A 23,592-nucleotide genomic window follows, 5' to 3' on the forward strand; every position below is an offset into this window, starting at 1 on the left:
CCCTCGTTCCACTTTAAATTAAAGCAATTAGCACTTTGTAATGAACTGAAACTATGCCTTCCCGAGTTTGCCAGGTCTTCCAATTTTTCTTTATGTAGTTTCTTTAATGTAGAATTCTTAATTTTTATGTACTCAATTTTTATTTTTTGTAATTGTTTTAATTTTCAGATTCTCAATCTACATACAGCTTTTGTACTCCTTGATAACTAAACATTTTCATATCTCTACCACAAAAATAAAAGAGAAAAGTAACAATACATTCTAATGATTGACACATTTATTACTTTCTTGCAAAAAGGCATACCTGGTAAGGAAAGCAAAAAGGCTAACAGAGAAATTAAAATTTACCTTAAAACCAACTTTAGCCAGAAAGACTTCTTCCCAGACAAATAAATAGTTAAATACATAAATTCCAAACATATCACACCTTAAGGCTAATTTTTCCCCTTCTTGGTCACAGGCTATTCCAGGAAGATTTAATTAGATAATTTTTAATTTGAGGAGTACCAACATTGTCTACCCTAAAACATAAAGTGACGTTGCTCCTAGAAAAAATATTGGCTTGATGAGAATAAAAAGATTTTAGTTTATTTTAGACAAATTTGTTTCTTAAGTTTCTGACTAAACTTCATTCCACTACAATCTTTATTTAGAGGGCAATCACTTTTTTATTTACTGTTTTTTTGAGAGCAAACAAAATTTTAAATTAGCATTATTATTACCCAATCAATATTGAAGCAAATTCTGTCAGGTATGCAAAGATTAAGAGAATTTCAATTACAAAATTTGAAGGGAAAATGCTTAACAATATATAAAAATACTGACAGATTTAAGCGAGAGTCAGCTCTAGGAGATTTTATTTTTCTATGAACTAGACGGCTAAGTAGACATCAGGAGAAATGCTGCTAAGGCCGCTATTTGTTTGCAAAAGTTGTTCATATTAATGAAACAAAAGCATTAACAGTCTATGTTTTAAATTTCCCAAAATGAAATCACTGCCTTTTAGGGGTAAGACAGGGTAAAACCCAAGTATTATACCTTCTGTTTTTATCCATAAACACAAATAAACCCAAACCACCAAACCCACTGCCACTGAGCCGATTCCGACTCATAGTGACCCTATAGTCAGAATCAATACAAATGATAATATAAGGAAATAAACACGTGGTTACATCACAGGTTTCCCAACACAGGGTATTGTGACATAACTCTTTCAGTACAATACCATCTTTTCTGGAACAGAAGGTTAACAGAAATGTCAATTTTCAAAAATTCAAGTAACTGAGTTGTAACTAATTTTGATTTTCACACCAGACACTATTGTGTGAAAAGCTGCAAAAACTCAAATCCTTTCGGCAAACAAAGGACAAGAGAGACTGCTCCGCCAGTTACACCTGCTATCCATCCTGGACCAAGTCTCTGATGGCTCATTCAGATCCAATACTCCCAAAATGTCAGCCTACCCCACCCAGCCTCACCCCAACTCTTAACTCCTCTGCATCGAGAGTCTAGTTTCCTTTTTGTCAGGTAATGTCCGATTTTCCAGGAGATTCTGATTCTCTGGTTTGACGCTGATCCTAATACATTCTAAGTCAAAGAAAATGCTGTAAGGCTTTAAATTTAAAGCGAAGATGGAAGTTAGATTACTTTAGTGTGATGGAAGATGTAGTTCATGTGCTTTGTAGATATATGGGAACATAGCAAGAAAACTTAGCTGTAAGCCCTGCTTGGGTTCCTTAACTACTTAGTATAGTACAGTCTTGCTCTGATTACTAGTCATGACAAAAAGGTAAGCAAAGTCCATCAACATGCATTTTTTGGAAAGAATGGCACTTGAAGATTTCTTGGAGTTGACAAAAGCATTTTTATATCTATATAAGGATTATCAATCTTAGTACATGACAGTTATTAATAATGGAAAGAACTGGGACCCTTGCTAATCACTGAGCTTTGCAGAAACACATTCTTATATTCTTTCCTTGTAATCATAGAGTCCTTTAACTAAGGACAATGGGTACACACCCACAGAGAAAACTTATCTGTAAAGAGATCCAGCTTTACTAGATCCCAAAACATACCCTTAGCCCATGCATTACTTTCTGTATCTCTGAAACATTTGAAAAATACTTTTCTGTGAATTACTAGGCTGTAGGGAATGGGCACTTTTAGATACATTACAACGATCTCCAGTGGAATTTGGCATCCTTTTTCCGTTAACAGTAACCGAATGTTTCAACTGGATCTTAAAAGAAGGTTGCCAGTTTTCATCTCCTGAGCCTCTCCACGATTTTGAATGTTCCGTATCAGTTTGTCTCTTGAAGTTCCTATCTTTGGAATTCTTCTTCTGTCCCTTGAGTAATTTGTCTGGAGAAAACGATGTAGCTCGTAACTGATATTCATCTGGGGATCCTTTTTGACGGTTTAGCTTCATTTGTTCCTTATCCACCTCTTTCTGAAGTTCTAATGCTAATAACCTGTCCTGTTCTTCTTGTTTATGTCTCTCAAAAAGTAGATGTTCCAACTCTATCAGTTTCTGGGTAAAGTTGGTTTCTGTTTCCTCTTGGTCTAAGGAAGTTTGGGGGAATATTTTCCTTCTTTTTGCAGAAAAGCATGGATCCTTAACTGCTTCAGAGGAAGACTCCTGGTTTTTTCTTTTGGAAATATCATTACTACTTATCAGTAGGCTAGTCTCTTCATTTTTTGTCTCTACTGTGCTGTTTCCAGTAATCTCTGTCATATCAGATACACTGAGCCCACTCTCTGTTTTGCCACCAGGCTTAACAGCAACCTCTCTAGAGTAAGGAACTCTGGTTGTAGGTTCCTCATGATTTACCATACATAACTTTTTTTCATGATTGTTTGGTCTTGTTTTGACTTCTCCTTCAAGGCACCATTCTGAATCACAGGCACTTAACTGAGGCATAGGTGACTCTACTGAAGACTTTGCACCCCATTCTTCAATTTCAAGGCATATTTGCGGAGACAGCGTTGGCATATCTTCTTCAACTTCTGTGTCTTGCCACACAGGGCTTGTCAAATCTATAGTGTCAATTTCCTGTAGAAATTTAAAAAAGACTGAGTGAACCAGAGAAAAACATCAAGCTACAATATATAAACCTAATTACTTTACTACCATAGCTGAGTTGTAGCTATACATTAAGTATTACCAATAAGGTATATTAATTCTTTCTTAATAGAACTTGATTCTGTAGGGCAATTTAGATTAAGGAATTATTTTATTTTTACTCTCGTGAAAACCTAGATTTCAACCCACAACCTAGATTCTACATATGTATGGACTACAAAGCCCAGAATATTTACTAGAGAAAAATGGTATCTAAAATGACTAAGAAAGGGTGCTCACTTACCATAGTGACTTAAAAAAACAAAAGGGAAGGAGTAATCAATGTCACTGAATTGTACATGTAAAACAATGGTGAATTGGCAAATGGTTTATTTTTATTTTCACTACAATTAAAAAAGAGGGGGAGGGGTGGGAAGGAAACTGTAGGTATTAAAGTATTCTATAGTATTATAGTTTGTTTTTTTTTTTATAGTATAGGGGCGCTATGAGTCAGAATCGACTCGACGGCACTGGGTTTGGTTTTTTCGGTTTATAGTATTAGTAAACCTGTCAAACTAAGAACATCTTCAGCATCAACATACCGTAGACATGGTGCCTTTCCTGTCTTCTTGTACAACTTCAGACTGTGATGCAGACCCAAACTGAGATCTAGGCGACAAATACCTTAGAAAAAAGTTGATCAAAGTTTGAATGCTTTGAAAGACAAATGGTATGTACACAATATGATAAAGCCAGGTTAACTACTTATGTTTGAGGTTGCAGGGTTTGCTGCCTGGCTGATCTATTAGAAAGAATGTATTTATGGAAGGTCAGCTCAACTGGACTGGACCAAAAGCAAAGAAGTTTCCGGGATAAACTGAATGATTCAAAGGTCAGCGGAGCAAGGGCGGGGGTTTGGGGACCATGGTTTAAGGGGACTTCTAAGTCAACTGGCAAAATAATTCTATTATGAAAACATTCTGCATCCCACTTTGAAATGTGGCGTCTGGGGTCTTAAATGCTAACAAGCGGCCATCTAAGATGCATCAATTGGTCTCAACCCACCTGGATCAAAGGAGAATGAAGAACACCAAGGTCACATGATAACTAAAAGCCCAAGAGACAGAAAGGGCCACATGAACCAGAGACCTACATCATCCTGAGACCAGAAGAACTAGTTGGTGCCCGGCCACAATCGATGACTGCCCTGACAGGGAGCACAACAGAGAACTCCTGAGGGAGCAGGAGATCAGTGGGATGCAGACCCCAAATCCTCACAAAAAGACCAGACTTAATGGTCTGACTGAGACTAGAGGAATCCTGGCGGTCATGATCCCCAAACCTTCTGTTGGCCCAGGACAGGAACCATTCCCAAAGACAACTCATCAGACATGAAAGGGACTGGACAGTGGGTGGGAGAGAGATGCTGATGAAGAGTGAGCTAATTATATCAGGTGGACACTTGAGGCTGTGTTGGCATCTCCAGTATGGAGGGGGGATGGGAGGATAGAGAGAGTTGGAAGCTGGCAAAATTGTCACGAAAGGAGAGACTGGAAGGTCTGACTCATTAGGGGGAGAGCAAGTGGGAGTACGGAGTAAGGTGTACATAAACTTATATGTGACAGTCTGACTTGATTTGTAAACGTTCACTTGAAGCTCAATAAAAGTTAATAAAAAAAAAAGAAAGAATGTATTTAAAAATCTATTTCATCTCCTTGTCTCAGGTGTTCTGGTCTAACCCCAAAACGGAACTTAAAAGGCAGAATACTGATATTTTAATGAAAAGCAGTAAAAAGGGAAATAGAAATGAAATCATTTCTTTTTTATTATTTACAGTTTATTAGATGGTATTAAAATTTAATCATTTCTTAATTCTTAAAAAAAAAAAAAAAAAAGACAGCATCATACAATGCAAGACTGTCTAGTTTTCCTAAAAGTAATGGAAATGACATTTTAAGTCAGGAGAGTGGATGGGTATGTTAGCTTCTTTTTTATGCCGAAAACTTCGGCTGTTAACATTTTTTATCTCTACAGTTGGGAAAGAGTCCATGATTAGATTCTTTACAATTTTAATATGGAGATTTTATTATATACATATTTTATATCATTTTTATCTGCTTAGAGTTGTCAGGAGGGATCAGTCCCTGGAGAAGGACATCATGCTTGGCAGAGTACAGGGTCAGCGGAAAAGAGGAAGACCCTCAACGAGGTGGACTGATAGAGTGGCTGCAGCAATGAGCTCAAGCATAACAATGACTGTAAGGATGGCTCAGGACCGGGCAGTGTTTCGTTCTGTTGTGCACAGGGTCGCTATGAGTGGGACCTGACTCAATGGCACCTAACAACAACAACAACAACAATCTGCTTAGAGATACACAGCTATAGCAATCTATCAGCGTAACAACATATCTCTAAATATCTAAACATCTTTAATAGCTATTTGCCACTGCAATGTTGACATCTATAAGGAAAAATGCTGTAAAAGAAATGAGAGTAAAAGATTATGAGATTGTATATAGACTATAAAAACTGGAAAAAATCCAAACACACATACATACAAAACTGTTTAAAAATGGCAGAAATATCCCCAAATGTTGGTTGTCTGTAAGTGGTGGTAACTTTGGGTAATTTTCAAAGAGCAGCTAGTTATTACTTTTAAAATAAAAGGAAAAAAATGAAAAATGTCTGATTGCAAAATAATATGTAAAAACATAAGTTACCTTGTGTCAAAAGCACCAATGAGTAACATATGCAAGAATAAAATAAAATCTAGAGAAGGATCTCCTGTAAAGAACAAATGAATATCCCTTATAGATAAATCAGAGTACCTAAATCACACATTTAGCTACATCAGTCCAAATACCTACTCTGTAAACATTTGGGAACAAGAGCCGCCTTTTCGTACATTTATGGTCATTAATGTGATGTGTTATATTGATTTTTGTATGCTGAGACCCCCTTGCATTCCTGGGATCAATCCCAGCTGGTGATGTATATGATCCTTTTAATATGATCCTGGATTGGGTCTGTGAATATTTTGTTGAGGATTTTGACTCCGTACCTGTTGCTGTCGGGGTGATTCCGACTCATAGCAACCTTACAGGACAGAGTAGAACTGCCCCACAGGGTTTCCAAGGAGCAGCTGGTGGATTCGAACTGCTGACCTTTTGGTTAGCAGCCAAGCTCTTAACCACTGAGCCAAGAGGGCTCCTTTGGTTCTGTAAACCAACCAAACCCACTGCCGTCAAGTCGATTCCGACTCACAACGACCTTATAGGACAGAGTAGAACTGCCCCACAGAGTTTCCAAGGAGGGCCTGGCGAATTCAAACTGCCGCTCTCTTGGTTAGCAGCTGTAGCACTTAACCACTACGCCACCAGGGTTTCTGTAGAGAGTTAAAAAAAAATATCAGAGGGATAGTTTTCTTTTCTTGTAATGTTTTTGTCTGGCCATGGTAGCAGGGTTAATACCGGCCTTACAGAATACGTTAGGAAGTATTTCCTCCTATTCTATTTTTTGGAAGAGTTTGAAAAGGTCTGGTGTTAATTCTTTAAATGACTGGTAGAATTTACTAGTGAAGTCCTCAGGCCCTAAACTTTTCTTTGTTAGGAGGTTTTTGATTACTGATTTAACCTCTTTATTTGTTATAGTTGTATTCAAATTTTCTATTTCTTCTTGGGTCTGTCCTGGGAGTGTGTGTTTCTAGGAATTTGTCCATTTCATCTAGGTTATCTGTCAGTGTGCAACTGTTCATAGTATTCTCTTATAATCCTTTTTCATTTCTGTAAGGTTCGCAGTCATGCCCCAACCTGTATTTCTAATTTTAGTAATTTGAGTCTCTTCTCCATTTTTTTCTTAGACTAGCTAAGGGTTTGTTAATTTTGTTGACCTTTTCAAAGAACCAACTTTTGGTTTTGTTGGTTTTACCTACTGTTTTTCTATTTCATTTATCTTCAATTTTATCTTTACAATTTCCTTCTGCCAGTCTTGGATTTACTCTGTTTTTTCTAGTTTCTTACAGTATAAAGTTAGGTTACTGATTTGAGATCTTTCTTCTTTTTTAATGTTGGCGTCTACAGCTATAAACTTCCCTCTGAGCAATGCTTTTGCTGCATAAGTTTTGATATTTTGTGTTACCATTTTCATTCATCTCGAAGTATTTTCTAAACTACCTTGTGATTTCTTCTTTGACTCAATGGTTGTTTAATAGTGTGTGGTTTAATTTCCACTTATTTGTGAATTTTCCATCTGTTATTGATTTATAGTTTAATTTTACTGTGGTCACAGAAGATACTCTATGAGTTCAAACTTTAAATTTATTGAGACTTGTTCTGTGGCCTGACATACGGTCTTTAACGAAGAACGCATATTGTGCTGTTGCTGGGTGGAGTGTTTTGCTATTGTCTGTTAGGTCTAGTCAGTTAATACCAATGTTCAGGTCCTCTGTTTCCTTACTGACCTTCTGCCTGGCTGTTCTCTCCACTATTTAAAGTGAGGTACTGAAGTCTCTGTTATTGTAGACTGTCTATTTCTCCATTCAAGTCTGTTAATTTTTGCTTAATAAACTTTGGGGCTCTGCTGTTAATTTCAAACATATTTTATATCTTTTTGATGAGTTGACTATTCAATATATAATGTCTTTCTTTGACTCTTTTAATAATCTTTTACTTAAAGCCTCATATTAGTACAGCTACCACAGATCCCTTTTGGTTACTACTTGCATGGGATATCTTTTTCTATCTTTTCACTTTCAGCCTATTTGTGTCTTTGGATCTGATCTAAAAGAAGCCTATTATAGACAGCATATAATTAGATCATTTTTTAAAAAATCTATTCTGTTGGTATCTGCCTCTTAATTGATGATTTAATCCACTTATATTTAAGGTAATTATTGATAGGCTCTATACAGCATATATTTTTTGTTTCCTCTATTACTGCCTTCTTTTGTGTTTAATTGATATTCCGTAATGTACTGTTTTGATTTTCTCCTTATTTTTTTTTCTGTATATTTTTTAGTTATTTTCTTAGAGGTTACTCTAGGGGTTACAATTAACATCTTAAACTCATAATAATTTAGTCTGAATCAATACTAATAGCTTCAACAGTACATAAAAACTCTGCTCCTATATGGTCTGTTCCTCCCCTTTATGTTTTTACTATCATAACTTACTTACATTTTTATACATCATATGTCCATTAACAGAAACCCTGGTGGCGTAGTGGTTAAGAGCTACAGCTGCTAACCCAAGGATCGGCAGTTCAAATCTGCCAGGCGCTCCTTGGAAACTCTACAAGGCAGTTCTACTCTGTCCTATAGGGTTGCTATGAGTTGGAATCAACTCGACAGCACTGGGTTTTGGTTATGTCCATTAACATAGATTTGCAATTACTGTTTTATGGATTTGGCTTTTAAATCATATAGGAAAAAGAAGAGAGAAGTTACAAACCAAAAATACAACAATGCAGGCTTTTATTATACACTTACCTTTATCAGTGTTCTTTATTTTTCCTTACAGCTTCAACTTACTGTTTAGAATCTTTTCATTTCAGTCTGAAGGACTCCCTTTAGCACTTCCTGAAGGACAGGTCTATTAGCAATAAACTCCCTCATCTTATGTCTATCTGGGAATGTCTTAATTTTGCCCTCATTTTTGAAGGGTAGTTTTCCTGCATATAGAATTCTTGGTTGAGAGTATTTTTCTTTCAGCACCTTAAATATGTCATTCCACTGCCTTCTGGCCTCCATGATTTCTGATGAGAAATCAGCTGTTATTCTTATTGATGACTCCTTGTATGTGAAGAGTTGCTTCTCTCTTGCTGCTCTCAAGATTCTCTGTGTCTTTGGCATCCAACAGCTTATGTGTCTTGGTGTGAATCTCTTTGTTTTTATCCCACTTGGAGTATGTAGAGCTTATTGGATGTGTAGATTCATATCTTTTATTGAATTTGGAAAGTTTTTGGCCATTGTTCTTCAAATATTTCTTCTGCCCCCTCTTTTTCTTCTCCTTTTGGGGTTCCCATTATGCCTATGTTGGTATTCTTGATGACATCCTAGAGGTTACTTAGTTTCTATTCATTTTTCTCCATCCTTTTGTCTTTCTGCTTCTCAAACTGGACACTTTCAAATGATCTATTTTCAAGTTTGCTGATTCTTTCTTGTGCATGCTGAAATCTGCTACTGAAACCTTCTAGCGAATTTTTCATTTCAATTATTGTAGTTTTCAGCTTCATATTTCTACTTTGTTACTTTGTATAATTGTTCTCTCTTTATTAATATTCTCTATTTGTTGAGGTATCATTCCCCTGGGTTCCTGGTGTCCTTTTAACATGTTTAAGATAATTGATTTAAAATCTTTTCCTAGTCAATCCAATGTGTGTTGCTTCCTCAGAGACAGTTTCTGTTAATTTCTTTTCTTCCTGTGAATGGGTAATATTTTGTTTCTTTGTATGTCTTATAATATGGATCTGTGGGAAAAGATTATTTCCTCTCCTCAGGGTTTCCTATTTTTTGTTGGAGCTGTAGTTGCTTGTTTAGCTACTTTTCTAAACCACTTTTTAAAGATTGTATTCTCTCCCATGTGTGGCCTCCGAAGTGTCTTCCTTTAGCTTATTGTAGGCTAGTCGTCTGATAGATCTCCTTAGACACCATGTCTCTTGTTGTAAAATGCCATCAAGTTTGTCCCTGACTCATGATGACCCTATGCATGAGACTGGACTGTTGTGATAATCCACTTATATTTAAGGTAATTATTGACAGGATCTATAGCACATGTATTTTTCGCTGGCTGATTTTCAGGAGAAGGCCAGGCTTCTTTCCTTAGTCTGGATACTCTGCTGAAACCTGCATGCACCATGGCAACACGCAAGCTTCCACTGAAGATGGGTGATGGCTGTACCTGGGATGCACTGGCTGGGAACTGAACCCAGGTTTCCCATACAGAAGGCAAGAATTCTAGCAGTGAACTATCACTGCCCCCTGAACACTATATTTAGGACCCCCCCCCTTTTTTAAATTCAGCATTCATTTAGTTGCTGTAAACCTTTATTTTCTAGATTTCAGACAAAATTGATTCTGACAATTTTTACTCATTTATTCGGTGTTTCTGTGAAGGACAGGCCCTTAGAGCTCCCTGCTGCACCATTTTTGCTGACATCACTTGTTATTCATAACCTAATTGCATTATGGCAAAGAGAAAGTATTCTTTATGATACCAACATTTTGAAAAATCTTAAGACCTTGTGCATAGCACAGAATGTGGTTAATTTTTTTTTATATAAATGTTCAATATATTTTTGAATGTGTACAATGTAGGGGTTGGAAATAGTGTCCACTTGTGCAGGTTTATTAACTAAACTGCTCAAATCTCTTTTATCCTTATAGATGTTTCTTTTTACTTAATGTATCAATTAGTGGGAGAGGTACGTTACTATCTTTCACTACAATTGTGGATTTGTCCACTTTTCCTTGTAATTCTGTCAATTTTTACATAACAGTATGATGAAGTGAAGCTGTATTATTCTTAGGTATATCCAAAAAACCAAAACCAAACCCAATGCCATTGAGCCGATTCCAACTCACAGCAACCCTACAGGACAGAGTAGAACTGCCCCATAGTTTCCAAGGAGCACCTGGCGGATTCAAACTGCCAACCCTTTGGTTAGCAGCCATAGCACTTAACCACTACTCCACCAGGGTTTCCCTTAGGTAAATACAAGTTTAAAATGTCATGTCTTCTTGGCAAATTGAACCTTTAATCTTATGTATTGACCCTACAGATCTCTAAATGCTTGTTGTTTTTTTGTCTCATATTAATATAGAATCACAGCCTTCCTTTGGTTAGTGCTTGCTTGGTATATATTTTTTTCACTCTTATTTTTAATCCTTCTACATCTCATTTTTTAAGGATAGGTATCCTACCTTGAAGGAGCCCTGGTAGCACAGTGATTAAGCAAGCGATCTGCTGCCAACCAAAAGGTCAGCAGTTCGAACCCACCAGCTACTGTCTCCTATCTGGAAACAGCTTCTTTCACCTGAGTTTAAACTGAGACAAATCCAACTGGTTCATTTTGAGCAAAACGAAAGAACAAGGAAATCCCACACTGAGCCTATCAAGATAAAAAGTGCAAATCTGCCAAAAATAAGTGGCTGGGTGAATGGCCTGCCATCACATCTCTCTTTGTGCTAGCCAGGAATATAAGCTACGTGAATACCTCATTCTTTTCACTTCATATCAATCGCAGACAAACTGGAGAGTTTCACACAGAGTTGATGAACCAAACTTTAATAATCAGTGGTCTATATGAACAAATAACACTGGCATACAGTACGTGGTCAATAAATAATTAATAAATAGTCATATTCACTTACTTCTGAATATCTCCAGCGTTTCTTTGGTTCTTATTTTGCTTTTGTGACTTGATTGTGACTGAGTCAGATTTTTTTGAATTCAAGGGAGAAACCGAGATACTTCTCTCACAGAAATTGTTCTTCAACAACAGAAAAAGCATAAAAAACGTTACTAAAGAGAATTTTATGATAAAATAAGCTCTTAATTCCAATCCATGACAGAATTTTTCAGGGATTATGCTCACATTTAAATTCTATACACCCTTTGAAAAATACTGACTATAAAAAAATTAGCATAAACAAGATTAAGTTCATTCAAGTTGGACTAAATTAGTTTCATTTTTTTTGTATGTTATTAAGCACAGAATACACATGATATCAACTTTATTAGCTGATAATTTATGTTAACTTTTCTAATAAATAATTTCATATAATTATAATTATCTTTATCTGTAGAGAAAAATTCAAAGAGCTGTGATTATGACAGGAGTAAAAGTTAGTTTTATGTAAAATTGGGGCTTTAAAGTCATACCAGTAAATGTCACAAATATTTATATGCTGTACTACTCTCATAAGTTTCTTACTATCCTATTGGAAAAATCCATATAATTAGTGTTGACAGACACTTGGCCTTGGGCCACAAGACTTTCCACAAGCTAAGCAAAAATTACTTTAAAATATGAAGAAATCTACTCTTATAATCTCATGTAAAAACAACTATTAAAAATATAGAAGAGACAGGTAACCAAAAAAAAAAACCCAAACCCACTGCTGTTGAGTCGATTCCAACTCATAGCAATCTTATTAAGACAGAGTAGAACTACCCCATAAGGTTTCCAAGGTTTTAATCTTTATGGAAACAAACTGGCCCATCGAACTGCCAACCTTTTGACTGGCGGCCGAGCGCTTAACCCACTGCACAACTAGGCCTCCTCAAGACAGGTAAAGATAACCCCAAAGTCTCCTCTTTTATATACTTTTCTTTCCTACTGCATCTGCTCTTCTATTGGTATATGTCATTTATTCAATTTCCTAAATGTGTACCTTTCCATAGGGACTCTACTCAAATTGAAAAAAAAGATATATAAAACAGGGCATTTAACCCAAAACTTGGGTGTATTATTATGAATGGTAGGCCTCTAAAAAAAAAAAAAAAAAATCCAATTCTAAGTATACTTCATTTTGGTCAGTATATTTTAAGAATTTGTTGTTTGAAAGCAGAAGAATAGTTTGTAGGCTCTCAAATGGGAATGACACAGACATACCTAGATCCTCCGGGTGGTGGCATTTTCTGAGTCTCACCCTGTCTTAGTTATCTAGTGCTGCTGTAACAGAAATACCAGAAGTGGATGGCTTTAACAAATGGAAATTTATTCTCTCACAGTCTAATAGGCTAGAAGTCTAATTCAGGTTGTGAGCTCCAGGAGAAGGCTTTCTCTCTGTTGGTTCTCGTCATCAATTTTCCCCTGGTTTAGGAGTTTCTCAGTGCAGGGACCTTGGGTCCAAAGGACATCCTCTGTTCCCTGCGCTTTTTTCTTTGTCCTTCTCCTCTCTGCTCCGTTCTCTTTTATATCTCAAAAGAAACTGACTCAAGATACAACCCAATCCTGTGGCTTGAGCCGTGCCTCATTAACACCATAGAGGTTAGGACCTACAACATACAGGATAATCACATGAGATCACAAAATAGTGGACAATCACAGGAATCATGGCCTAGCCAAGCTGACACACAATTTTGGAAGACACAACTCAATCCATAACACCCCTAAAGATTCTGACTCAGTAGATTTAGAGTAGGTACGAGAAACTGTATTTTAAAAGAATCCTAGGTGATTCTGCCAGACTCTTTCAAACCACTAAGTCCCATTTTATCTTTTGGTTTTAAAATATGTGTTCTAATTTTCTCCCAGCCAGTAATTTGACTATATCAAGATAATAAGATGTAGGTTTAGTATATTAGTTAGGAGTCCTGGTGGCACAGTAGGTAATCGTTCAGGTGCTAACCAAAAGGTTGGCAGTTCAAGCCCACCAACCGCTCTGTGGGAGAAAGATGTGGCAGACAGCAATGAGTTGGTGGCTGGTATATTAGTTAAGAATTTAAAGTGCTTCAGTTGTCAAAAAGTGATTTATAGCAATACAACAGAGTATTATACCACCCTTAAAAATAATTGGATAGACTCTATCAGCAATGTGAAAAAACCTCAAAGCTACATCAAGTGAAAAAATGCAAGGAGCAAAACAGTATGATTGGTACAATACTTTTCAGACGAGTAAGAAAAAAGTTGTAAGACACTGTTAGTAGTGGTTACCTTTAGGGAAAGAGAAAACCCTGGTGGCGTAGTGGTTAAGTGCTAAGGCTGCTAACCAAGAGGTCAGCAGTTCGAAATCTGCCAGATGCTCCTTGGAAACTCTATGGGGCAGTTCTAGTCTGTTCTATAGGGTTGCTATGAGTTGGAATCGACTCGACGGCAGTGGGTTTTGGTTTAGGGAAAAAGACTTATGTAACAGAACAGGAGTGGAGAGAAAAGTTTTCACTGAATAGCTTTCCTATGTTAAGTTTAATTTACTAACAACAGTGTTAAAAAGCTGTTCAGTTTTTTTTTTTTTAAGGTAACCTGGGTAACAGCAAATACGTAACAATATGCACAAATGTTTTATATTTTTTGAAGTAACTTGAAGTAGAGCAAATATGTCCGAAATAGCCTCTACTTATGGCAATCACTACTTCTTTAGTTCTTTGAAAATCCCTAAGACTTACAATATTAATGCTTAGTCTCCTTGCCAGTTCTTCGTCACTTTTCAGTTGTTCTTCCACCTCTCTTTGCCTTTTTTCTGCTTGCCTTTTTTCCTCTTCTTCTTCCTCTGCCAATAACCTCTGTATATATTCTTCACTGGCTTTGTTTTCTTCTTCCTCATTGGCTCGTCGCTCTGCCTCCACCTTAAAAATGATTAATAAAGTTCAATCCTCTAAATTTTTTAGTATACTTGCAATATTTCGTAGTAAGGATAGTTAAAGAAAAATAAAAAAGAACAAATTGGCAGAAAATGAAATATCTCAAATGAAGTACAAATCTGGAGGTAAATTCCTGCAGAATAGCTCAAGAAGATGCCTTCAAAAAGCGTTCCCCAATCAGTCTGATGTAACTTTGATTGTATTCCCATCCCTCCTTTCCTCAGTCCTTATCAGTTTCTACTATACTACCACACACTTGTGGAAGTGTTTATTGGTAACACTTTCCTACTTAACAGAGTGCCATGCTGACCAACTTTGGCCTGGGTGCCTGGGGCTAATCCTAGCAAAAGGGATAGAATAATGAAGACTGGCTTAGACCAATCAGGTTATCCCCGGAGTTGGGCCCAACCCCCAAATATTGAGGGCTGGAGTGGAACAGATGTTGAAGAAACAACCCCATTGGCCATTATAATTATCATCTCTGATTTACAGATAAGGAAAATGAGGCATAGAAAAGCAAGTAACTTTCTCAGGTCAGTAAGTGGCAGAACTGGGACACCATCCAGGTTCTAGGACCTACGGTGAAACTTGTAGACATTCAAATTATAATGCCTGAAAGAAATAATACAAGAACTACTTTAGCAATACAAAGAAATTGGTTCAAGAATAAGCCCTTGATCCAGCTGGAGCAAATGAGACATGAGGCAAAGTTCACAAGAGGAACTCTAAGTCTGCGTGCTCATAAAGGAAAGCACAGGAAGAAGGCGTCTCATCTTCCTCTCCCTGTTGCTGGTGTGCATCTGAGGAGGCCAATTGGCAAGGAAATGGAGGTAGAGCTCTGGCTGAAACTAACCCGGAAGCCCACATCTTTGGAATTCTAGTTAATTACAATTTTCTTATTATCTAAGGTAGTTTTAGTTGATTTTTCTTTTACTTGTAGTCAAAAATATTCTGATAGAGTCTGTTCTCATCATATTGTTGTGAATACTAAAAAAAAAATTGCTTTAAAGCTCTCATTTAGCACCATGCTTAGGCAATATGCTGACAATTATGTTAGCTGTAATAATGATTTATTATTTATTAGTTCTAAACTGGCACAGTCCAGTATTATAGCCACTAGATACATGTGGCTATTAAGCACCCGAAATGTGATTAATCTGAATTGAGATGCACTGTCAGTGCAAAATACACAAAAGATTCTGAAGACTACTACGAAAAAAAAATGTAAACTCTCTCAATAATTATATACGTAACTTTATATGTATATGATATAATATGATGTAATGCAATTATATAATTATATTTGTAATTAATAACTTTATATCGATTATATGATAAAATGGTATTTTGGATACACTCGGTTAAATAAAAAATAGTATTAAAATTTGACCTTTTTTTCCCCTGAACTTTGTTTTTTTTAATGTGGCTACTAGAAAATTCTGTATTACACATGGGCTTGCACTGTGTTTCTACTGGACTGTGCTGCTCTACACAGAGCAGGAGGGTCCAGTGCTGAGGCTCTCCAGTTCAAAGGCTTCACTGAAAACATTCCTCCCCTCTTTTCCTATTTAAGCACTTCGCCACCCTCCAAAAAAACCCAAACCCATTGCTGCCGAGATGATTCCAACTCATAGCGACCCTACAAAACAGAGCAGAACTGCCCATAGGGTTTCCAAGGAGCAGATGGTAGATTCAAACTGCCAACCTTTTGGTTAGCAGCCACATGCTTAACCACCGTGCCACCAGGGCTCCGAGTACTTCACAATTAGCCCTCTATGGTCTCCTCACCTAAACCCGTACTTTACCACCCTTTTTCCATTCTTTAAGCTCAAAGCTGTAGGGAAACGGAAAATGTTCCCCTCTACTTACGAAGAGCACCAATTATGTGTAAGTAAGCTAAAGCTAGTTCCTAAGTATTTGGAACACATGTAAAAATTAGAGCCTTTCTAAAGTACATTAAAATCATTAAAATTTCAATATATACTATTTATATAAGCACATAACTGTATGTAAAATATGAAACTAAAAACAACAGAATTTTCTAAAAAAGAACATTTAGCACTTACCTTCCTTATCTCCTCTTCATATTCTCTTCTCAGTTCCCCAGGTATACTCAATAGACGAACTGGCTGATAGTCATCAACTGTTTTAGATAAAAAAAGAAAAGAAAAGAATACTATAAGCAACCCAGAAATCTATGGCTAGACTTGGTTTTCTTAAAAATCATATTAACATAAACATGCAAAGGTAAAATGTACAATTATTAAGAGCTACAGAAATATCCAAAAGCAAAGAGACTAGGGGTCAATCAGTAGACAAGAGATTTTAATGAATTTCTAGAAAACAGAAAGCTGAGAAAAGAGAGGTGAGTGAAGGAAAATGTAATTCAGCTGGGAGGCAACCTGCCCCCTAAGCCTGGAGAACTGGCTCAAGCCCGAAAACACAAGGCACAAAAGAGTTCAGAGCGAGCATGTGTGGCACTGAAAACTGGGGAATTCAAAATTCATAGGCCATTTAATCAGAATACTTGCCTAGTAGGTGCTTCTCCCTGGAGACGTGTGCATATGCACAATACATATTCACAGGTTATTCTTTAAAGAAACTGAATGGTGTGGAGAGAGGCAGAGCAGCTAATGTAAAAGACGGTGACCCAGAGCCAAGTCCTCCACAATCTGGCAGTTAGGGGTGGCAAAACATAACAGCCAGCATTCCATCTGCTTGCCCTCAAACAATGTCTTCCAGTCACCAATCCCATCCAGGTACACAAAGCTTTTCTCTAGGACCTCATTTTTAAACATGAAAGCAAAACCGGGGATCACCAGACATTTGAAATAAATGTACAGGATTAAAGAGAAAGACTAAGCTATACAAAGAAGAAGGAAAAGAGGGTGGAGCAAGTTGATGAAGTGAGTGGATACTCCCATTTACTTCCCCAGCAACTAACCCACAGAACAATAAATAAAAACAAGCACAGACTGAGATCTCAGAACTCGGGATGGAAGCTGACGTGTTAAGAGAGTCGGGGTAAGTCCAGAAGCAGGGGAAAGGAGGAGTGGGGACAGCACAGAAGTTGGAAGAACCTACCCATTAATATCTGGAGCACTTGCTCCTTGCAGCCATTTTGAGATAGGCCTGGTAACACCCCAAACAGGGAACACAGAAAGGGAGCTAATCTGAGGAAGCTGTAGCCTGATTTTTTAAAGCAGCACAGACTGGCCATAAGACTTCATGGGCCACGCAATTGGGAAGGTGTAAAAAGAGACCGTGGCACTGCAAGAATGTGCTGTTGAATCTCCCTGAGGCCTGAGACAGACGGGCTTCTAGTGCCCAGGAGGAACTGCAAAGGCGGCAGGGTGAGGAGTACACTCCAGACTGACAGGCAACACAGGCAGAAACACCTAGCTCCCTGTCCACAGCAGGACACTGTGGGCGAGCCTGTGCAGGGGTGTCCATGAAGAAAAGACAGAGAGCCCTCCCAACTTCACAGGAAAACTGAGCCCCATCGTTTATGTCAGCATCTGCAACCAGCTAAACTACCCCCCGCCAGAGCATGTGTACTGAATTCTGGAGATCAAGCATCCAGAACTTCAGAATCAGCACTGAAAAAAACCTAAAGATAAGAGTGACCTCCAGTGCTTCTCAGAAAATACGAGGCCCACTGCCGCTGGGTCAATTCTGACTTGTGGAGACCCTGTGGGGTGGAATGGAACTCCCGTGGGGTTTCCAGGACCTAAGTTCAACAAAAAATAGTAAAACACACAGAAATCATAACAGAAGAAGGACCAATCAAAAGCAAAACATAAAGAAGAGGAAATTTCCCCTATGGAGGCCAGACTAATGGAACAAATTGAAAATTTTCAGACTACAGTGCTAAATATGTTTAAAGAAAGCAAAAAGCACACAGAAAACAAACTAGTGGAGATAAGGAGCAAAATGAGAGGCTCAACAAGGAAACAGGAAAAACAAAACAGAGAACTAGTGAAACTAAAGAATAAAGTGAGTTAGAAAAAGCAAGAGAAATACTCAAAAATAGAGTTGAACAGACAGAAGATAGAATAAATGAACTAGAAGACAAACTAACTGAACTTATCAAGTCTCAAGAGAAAACAAGTAAAGAGCAAAGAAAAGCAAGCAAACCTAAATGGAAATATGGGATTCAATTAAGAAATCTAACATTAGAATTGTTGGAATCTCAGAGCACCACGACAACAATGAAGGCATAGAAACAATTTTCCAGGAGATAATCAAAGAGAATTTCCCAAACTTGAACAAAAAACCAAGCCTGCAAATACAACAAACTACATGAACCTCAATTAGAAAAAACACACACTCAAAAAAATCAACACCATGCCATAGCCTAATAAAATTCTTGCAAACCAAAGACAAGGAGAGAATTCTGAAAGCAGCAAGAGAAACACACAATATATCAAGGGTCTTTCATAGTAATCAGTGCTGATTTCTCCCCAGAAACTCTAGCAGCCAGAAGACAATGGAGAGACATATATGAAATACTGAATGAAAACAAATGTCAACCAAGAATTCTTTACCCAGCGAAGTTGTTGTTCAAAAATGAGGGGGAAATCAAGACATTCCAAAAAAAACAGAAGCTCTGGGAATTTGCAAGTACCAGACCAGCTTTGCAAGTGTTACTCAAGGGAGTATACCAAATGGAAAGGCAAGATCATTAAATAAATAGTTGCACCTATACATGGGGAAGGAAACCCTGGTGGCGTAGTGGTTAAGTGCTACGGCTGCTAACCAAAGGGTCGGCAGTTCAAGTCCACCAGGCGCTTCTTGGAAACTCTGTGGGGCAGTTCTACTCTGTCCTATAGGGTTGCTATGAGTCGTAATCGACTCGATTGCACTGGGTTTTGGTTGTACGTGGAGAAAACTAAAGACAGAGAGATCTTCAAATAACGCGACGACACGAGCAATCATAAGGACCAAGTTTATGATATTTTCAGGGAATAAACTCAATAATTAAATCCTGTAAGCAATACATCAAGTTTATAAACTATAAGTACAAAGTAAACTTATCAAATACAAGTTATATATTGATATTAATGGAGACACAACAACAAAAATGCAGAAGGGAGGAGTATTATCAGGAATAGATTAGGTTAAGGTTGTATGTTAACTGTTGTTCATATTTTAAACATTGTTGCAATTGTACGTTGTGTAATGTAATAAATATGGTAATCACTAAGAAATCACCAATAAAAAACATTCAGATGAAAAGAAGGAAGAAAGCAAAAAGGTTCATCACAAGAAAGCAGTCAAAAACAAACAAAAACAGAAAAATCAGAATAAAAAAACAAAGATAGAAAACACTCAAAAAACAAACAGCAAAATGGCTGGGGTAACACTTCGTTTTCGGTAATAATCTTAAATGTGTAAATGATCTAAGCACCCATGCAAAAGGTAGAGAGTAGCAGAATGGACTAAAAAAAAATTGATCCATTCTTTTGCTGTCTACAAGAAACACACTTTAAACATAAGGACACAGAAAGACTGAAAGAGGATGGAGAAAAATATTCTATGTAATCAGTAAACAAAAAAGAATGGGGCGGCCATAATGATATCAGATAAAATAGGCTATAAATCAAAATCTCTTACAAGAGACGAAGAAGACCTTACATAATAACAAAAGGGTCAATCCAGCAAGAAGCCATTTAACAATTATATATGCACCTAACAGCAGTGCTACAAATACATGGAACAAATACCGACTTACATGAAAGACGAAATAAACAATTCCAAAACAATTGTAGGGGACTTCAACACACCACTTTCAATTGTAGACAGAACATGTAAAAAGAAGATTGCAAAGGACATTGGGAACTTAAAACTATAAGCCAAGTGGACCTAAGAGAGATATATAGAACACATCACCCAGCACCAGAATGATATACGTTCTTCTCCAGCGCACATGATTATTTTGCATAATAGACGATATGCTAGGACACAAAACAAGTCTCGACAAATTTAAAAAGACTGAAATCATACAAAGCAATTTCTCTGACCATACAGTACGAAGCTGGAAATCAACAGGAAAATATATACATGGAAACTAAATAATACACTACTGTCTTCATCTAGTATTGCTATAACAAAAATACCACAAGTAGATGGGTTTAACAAACAGATATTTATTCTCTCACAGTTTAGGAGGCTAGAAGTCCGAATTCAGGGCACCAGCTCTAGTGGAAGGCTTTCTCTCTCTGCTCCAGGGAAAGGTCCTCGTCATCAATCTTCCCCTGGATCTTGGAGTTTCTCAGTGCAAGGATCCTGGGTCCAAAGGATGTGCTCTGCTCCCAGCACTTCTTTCTTGTTGGTATGAGGTCCCTCACCTCTCTGCTTGATTCTCTCTTTTATAGCTCAAAAGAGACTGACTCAAGATCCAACCTAATCTGTAGATTGAGTCCTGCCTCATTAACACAACTGCCTCTAAACCTGCCTCATTAACATCATAGAGGTTAGGATTTACAACACATAGGATAATCCCATCAGATCACAAAATGGTGGACAACCACACCATACTGGGAATCAAGGCCTAGCCAAGTTGATATGCATTTTAGGGGAATACAATTCAATTCATAACAATTACTTAAAAACTATTGGGTCGCACCAAAAAACCAAACCTAACCCATTGCCACTGAGTCGATTCTAACTCACAGTGACCCTACAGAACAGAGGAGAACTGCTTCATAGGGTTTCCAAAGAGCGGCTGGTGATTTGAACTCCCGACCTTTTGGTTAGTAGACTGGGCTCTTAGTCACTGAGCCACCAGGGCTCCTACTGGGCTATACAAGAAATCAAAAGTGAAGTTTAAAAACATTCCCAGAATCAAACAAAAATGAAAACAACATATCAAAACTTTGGGACACAGCAGAAACAGTACTCAAAAGGGAAATTTATAGCAACAAATACCTACATTTAAAAAAAAAAGATCCAAAATCGTTAACTTAAACTGAAAACTTATATAGAAAAGAACAAAACAAGCCAGAAAAAGGAAATAATAAAGATCATGGCAGAAATAAAGGAATCGGAAAATAGAAAAACAATAGAAAGAATCAACAAAAAAAGAAGTTGGCTTTTTGGAAGGATCAATGAAATAGACAAACCACTGGCTAGACTGACAAAAGAAAAAAAGCAAATAACCAAATTAAGAAATTGGTGACATTACAACTGATCCAACAGAGATAAAGATCATAACAGATTACTATGAAAACCTGTACTCCAACAAATTTGAAAACCTAGATGAAATGGTCAAGTTCCTAGAATCATACTACCTACCCAAACTTAACACAAACAGAAGTAGAAAATTTAAACAAATTACAAAAGAAGAGATTGAAGATGTCATCAAAACACTGTCAACAACAACAAACGCCCAGGACCAGAAGGCTACACTAGAGAATTCTACCAAACATTCAGAGAAGAGTTGACACCAATCCTACCCAATCTCTTCAAAAACATAGAAGGAACACTACCATACTTTTTCTATGAAGCCAGCATAACCCTGATACCTAAACTAGGCAAAAACTCACACACACACACAAAAAAATATAGACCAATACCCCTTATGAACACAGACGCAAAAATTTTCAACAAAATTCTAGCCAACATACCACTGCCTCTACCAGACTGAGTCCAGTACAGCTATATGGTGCCTGGCTACCACTGACTGCTCTAACAGAGATCACAATATAGAGTCCCAAACAGAACTGGAGAAAAATGTAGGACAAATTCTAACTCACAAAAAAAGACCAGCCTTACTGGCCTGACAGAGACTGGAAAAACCCCAAAAGTGTGGCCCCCAGACACTCTTTTAGTTCAGTAATGAAATCACCCCAAAGGTTCACCTTTCAGCCAAAGATTAGACAGGCCCATAAAACAAAACGAGACTAATCGGGCACAACAGCCCAGGGGCAAGGACTAGAAGGCAGGAGGGGACAGGAAAGCTGGTAATAGGGAATCCAAGGTCAAAAAGGGAGAGTGTTGACATGTTGTGGGGTTGTCAGCCAACGTCACAAAACAATATGTGTATTAACTGTTTAATGAGAAACTAGTTCTGTAAACCTTCATCTAAAGTACAATAAAAAAGAAAAAAAATTCCAACAGACTTCAGCAACATATCAAAAAACGCATACAGTATGATCAAACGGGATTCATACCAGACTTAGAAGAGTGGTTCAACATTAGGAAATCAATGTAATCCACCTCATAAATAAAACAAAGCAAAGGAAACATATGATCACATCAATTGATATAGAAAAGAAAGTCAATAAAATTCAACATCCTTTCCTGATAAAAACTCTCAGCAAAATAGGAATAAAAGGGAGAATTCATAATTACGCCATATATAAAAAACCAACAGCCAACAATATACTCAATGGAGAAAGGCTGAGAGCCTTCCCTTTGAGAATGAGAATGAGACAAAGATGCCCACTATCACCACTCTTACTCAACACTGTTCTGGAAGTCCTACCCAGAGCAATAAGACAAAAAAGAGAAATAAAAGGTATCCAAATTGGAAAGAAGAAGTAAAAGTATCTCTGTTTGCAGATGACATGATCCTATACGTAGAAGACCCTTAAGATTCCAGAAGAAACTGCTGGAACTAACAGAAGAATTTAGCAATGTTGTAGAGTACAAGATCAACACACAATAATCAGTTGGGTTTCTCTACACTAGCAGAGAATACTCTGAAAAACAAATTAAGAAAACAATACCAATTACGATAGCCCCCAAATTAATAAAATACCTACAAACTAACCTAACCAGGGACATAAAAGACTTATACAATGAAAATTATAAAACTACTACAAGAGACTAAAAGAGAACTACAAAAATGGAAAGACATCCCGTGCTCATGGATTGGAAGAGTTAATATAGTGAAAATGTCAATCCTAAAGCAACCTACAGATACAATGCAATCCCAATACAAATCCCAACAACATTCTTTACTGAAATGGAAAAACTAATGACCAACTTTATATGGAAAGAAAAGAAATTCCAAACCGCCAAAGCAATACTGAAGAAAAAGAACAAAGTAGGAGGTACCACACTCCCTGATATCAAAACATACTATTCAGCCACTGTTACCAAAACAGCCTGGTATTGGTTCAGTGAACAGACACAGAGGCCACTGGGACGGAACCGAGAACTAAGATTTAAACCAAGCCATCTACAGAGAGCTGATTTTTGACAAGGGGTCAAAGGCCATTC

General features: G+C 37.3%; 1 protein-coding gene across 1 annotated transcript in view; it reads right to left on the reverse strand.

Annotated features, from left to right (window-relative positions):
- Positions 1 to 322: 322 nt before the first annotated feature.
- Positions 323 to 23,592, reverse strand: part of RNF168 (ring finger protein 168) — a 36,256-nt gene continuing 12,986 nt past the window's right edge. The window contains exons 3-7 of the mRNA XM_049879551.1: positions 16,431 to 16,507; positions 14,170 to 14,349; positions 11,433 to 11,551; positions 3,667 to 3,748; positions 323 to 3,055 (exon numbers count right to left, since the gene is read on the reverse strand). Of these exons, the coding sequence (XP_049735508.1) occupies positions 2,093 to 3,055; positions 3,667 to 3,748; positions 11,433 to 11,551; positions 14,170 to 14,349; positions 16,431 to 16,507 (1,421 nt within the window). The 3' untranslated portion in view covers positions 323 to 2,092. The remainder of the gene's footprint in view (positions 3,056 to 3,666; positions 3,749 to 11,432; positions 11,552 to 14,169; positions 14,350 to 16,430; positions 16,508 to 23,592) is intronic.

Source organism: Elephas maximus, chromosome 1, assembly GCF_024166365.1.
Source record: "Elephas maximus indicus isolate mEleMax1 chromosome 1, mEleMax1 primary haplotype, whole genome shotgun sequence".
Lineage (NCBI taxonomy): Eukaryota > Metazoa > Chordata > Mammalia > Proboscidea > Elephantidae > Elephas > Elephas maximus.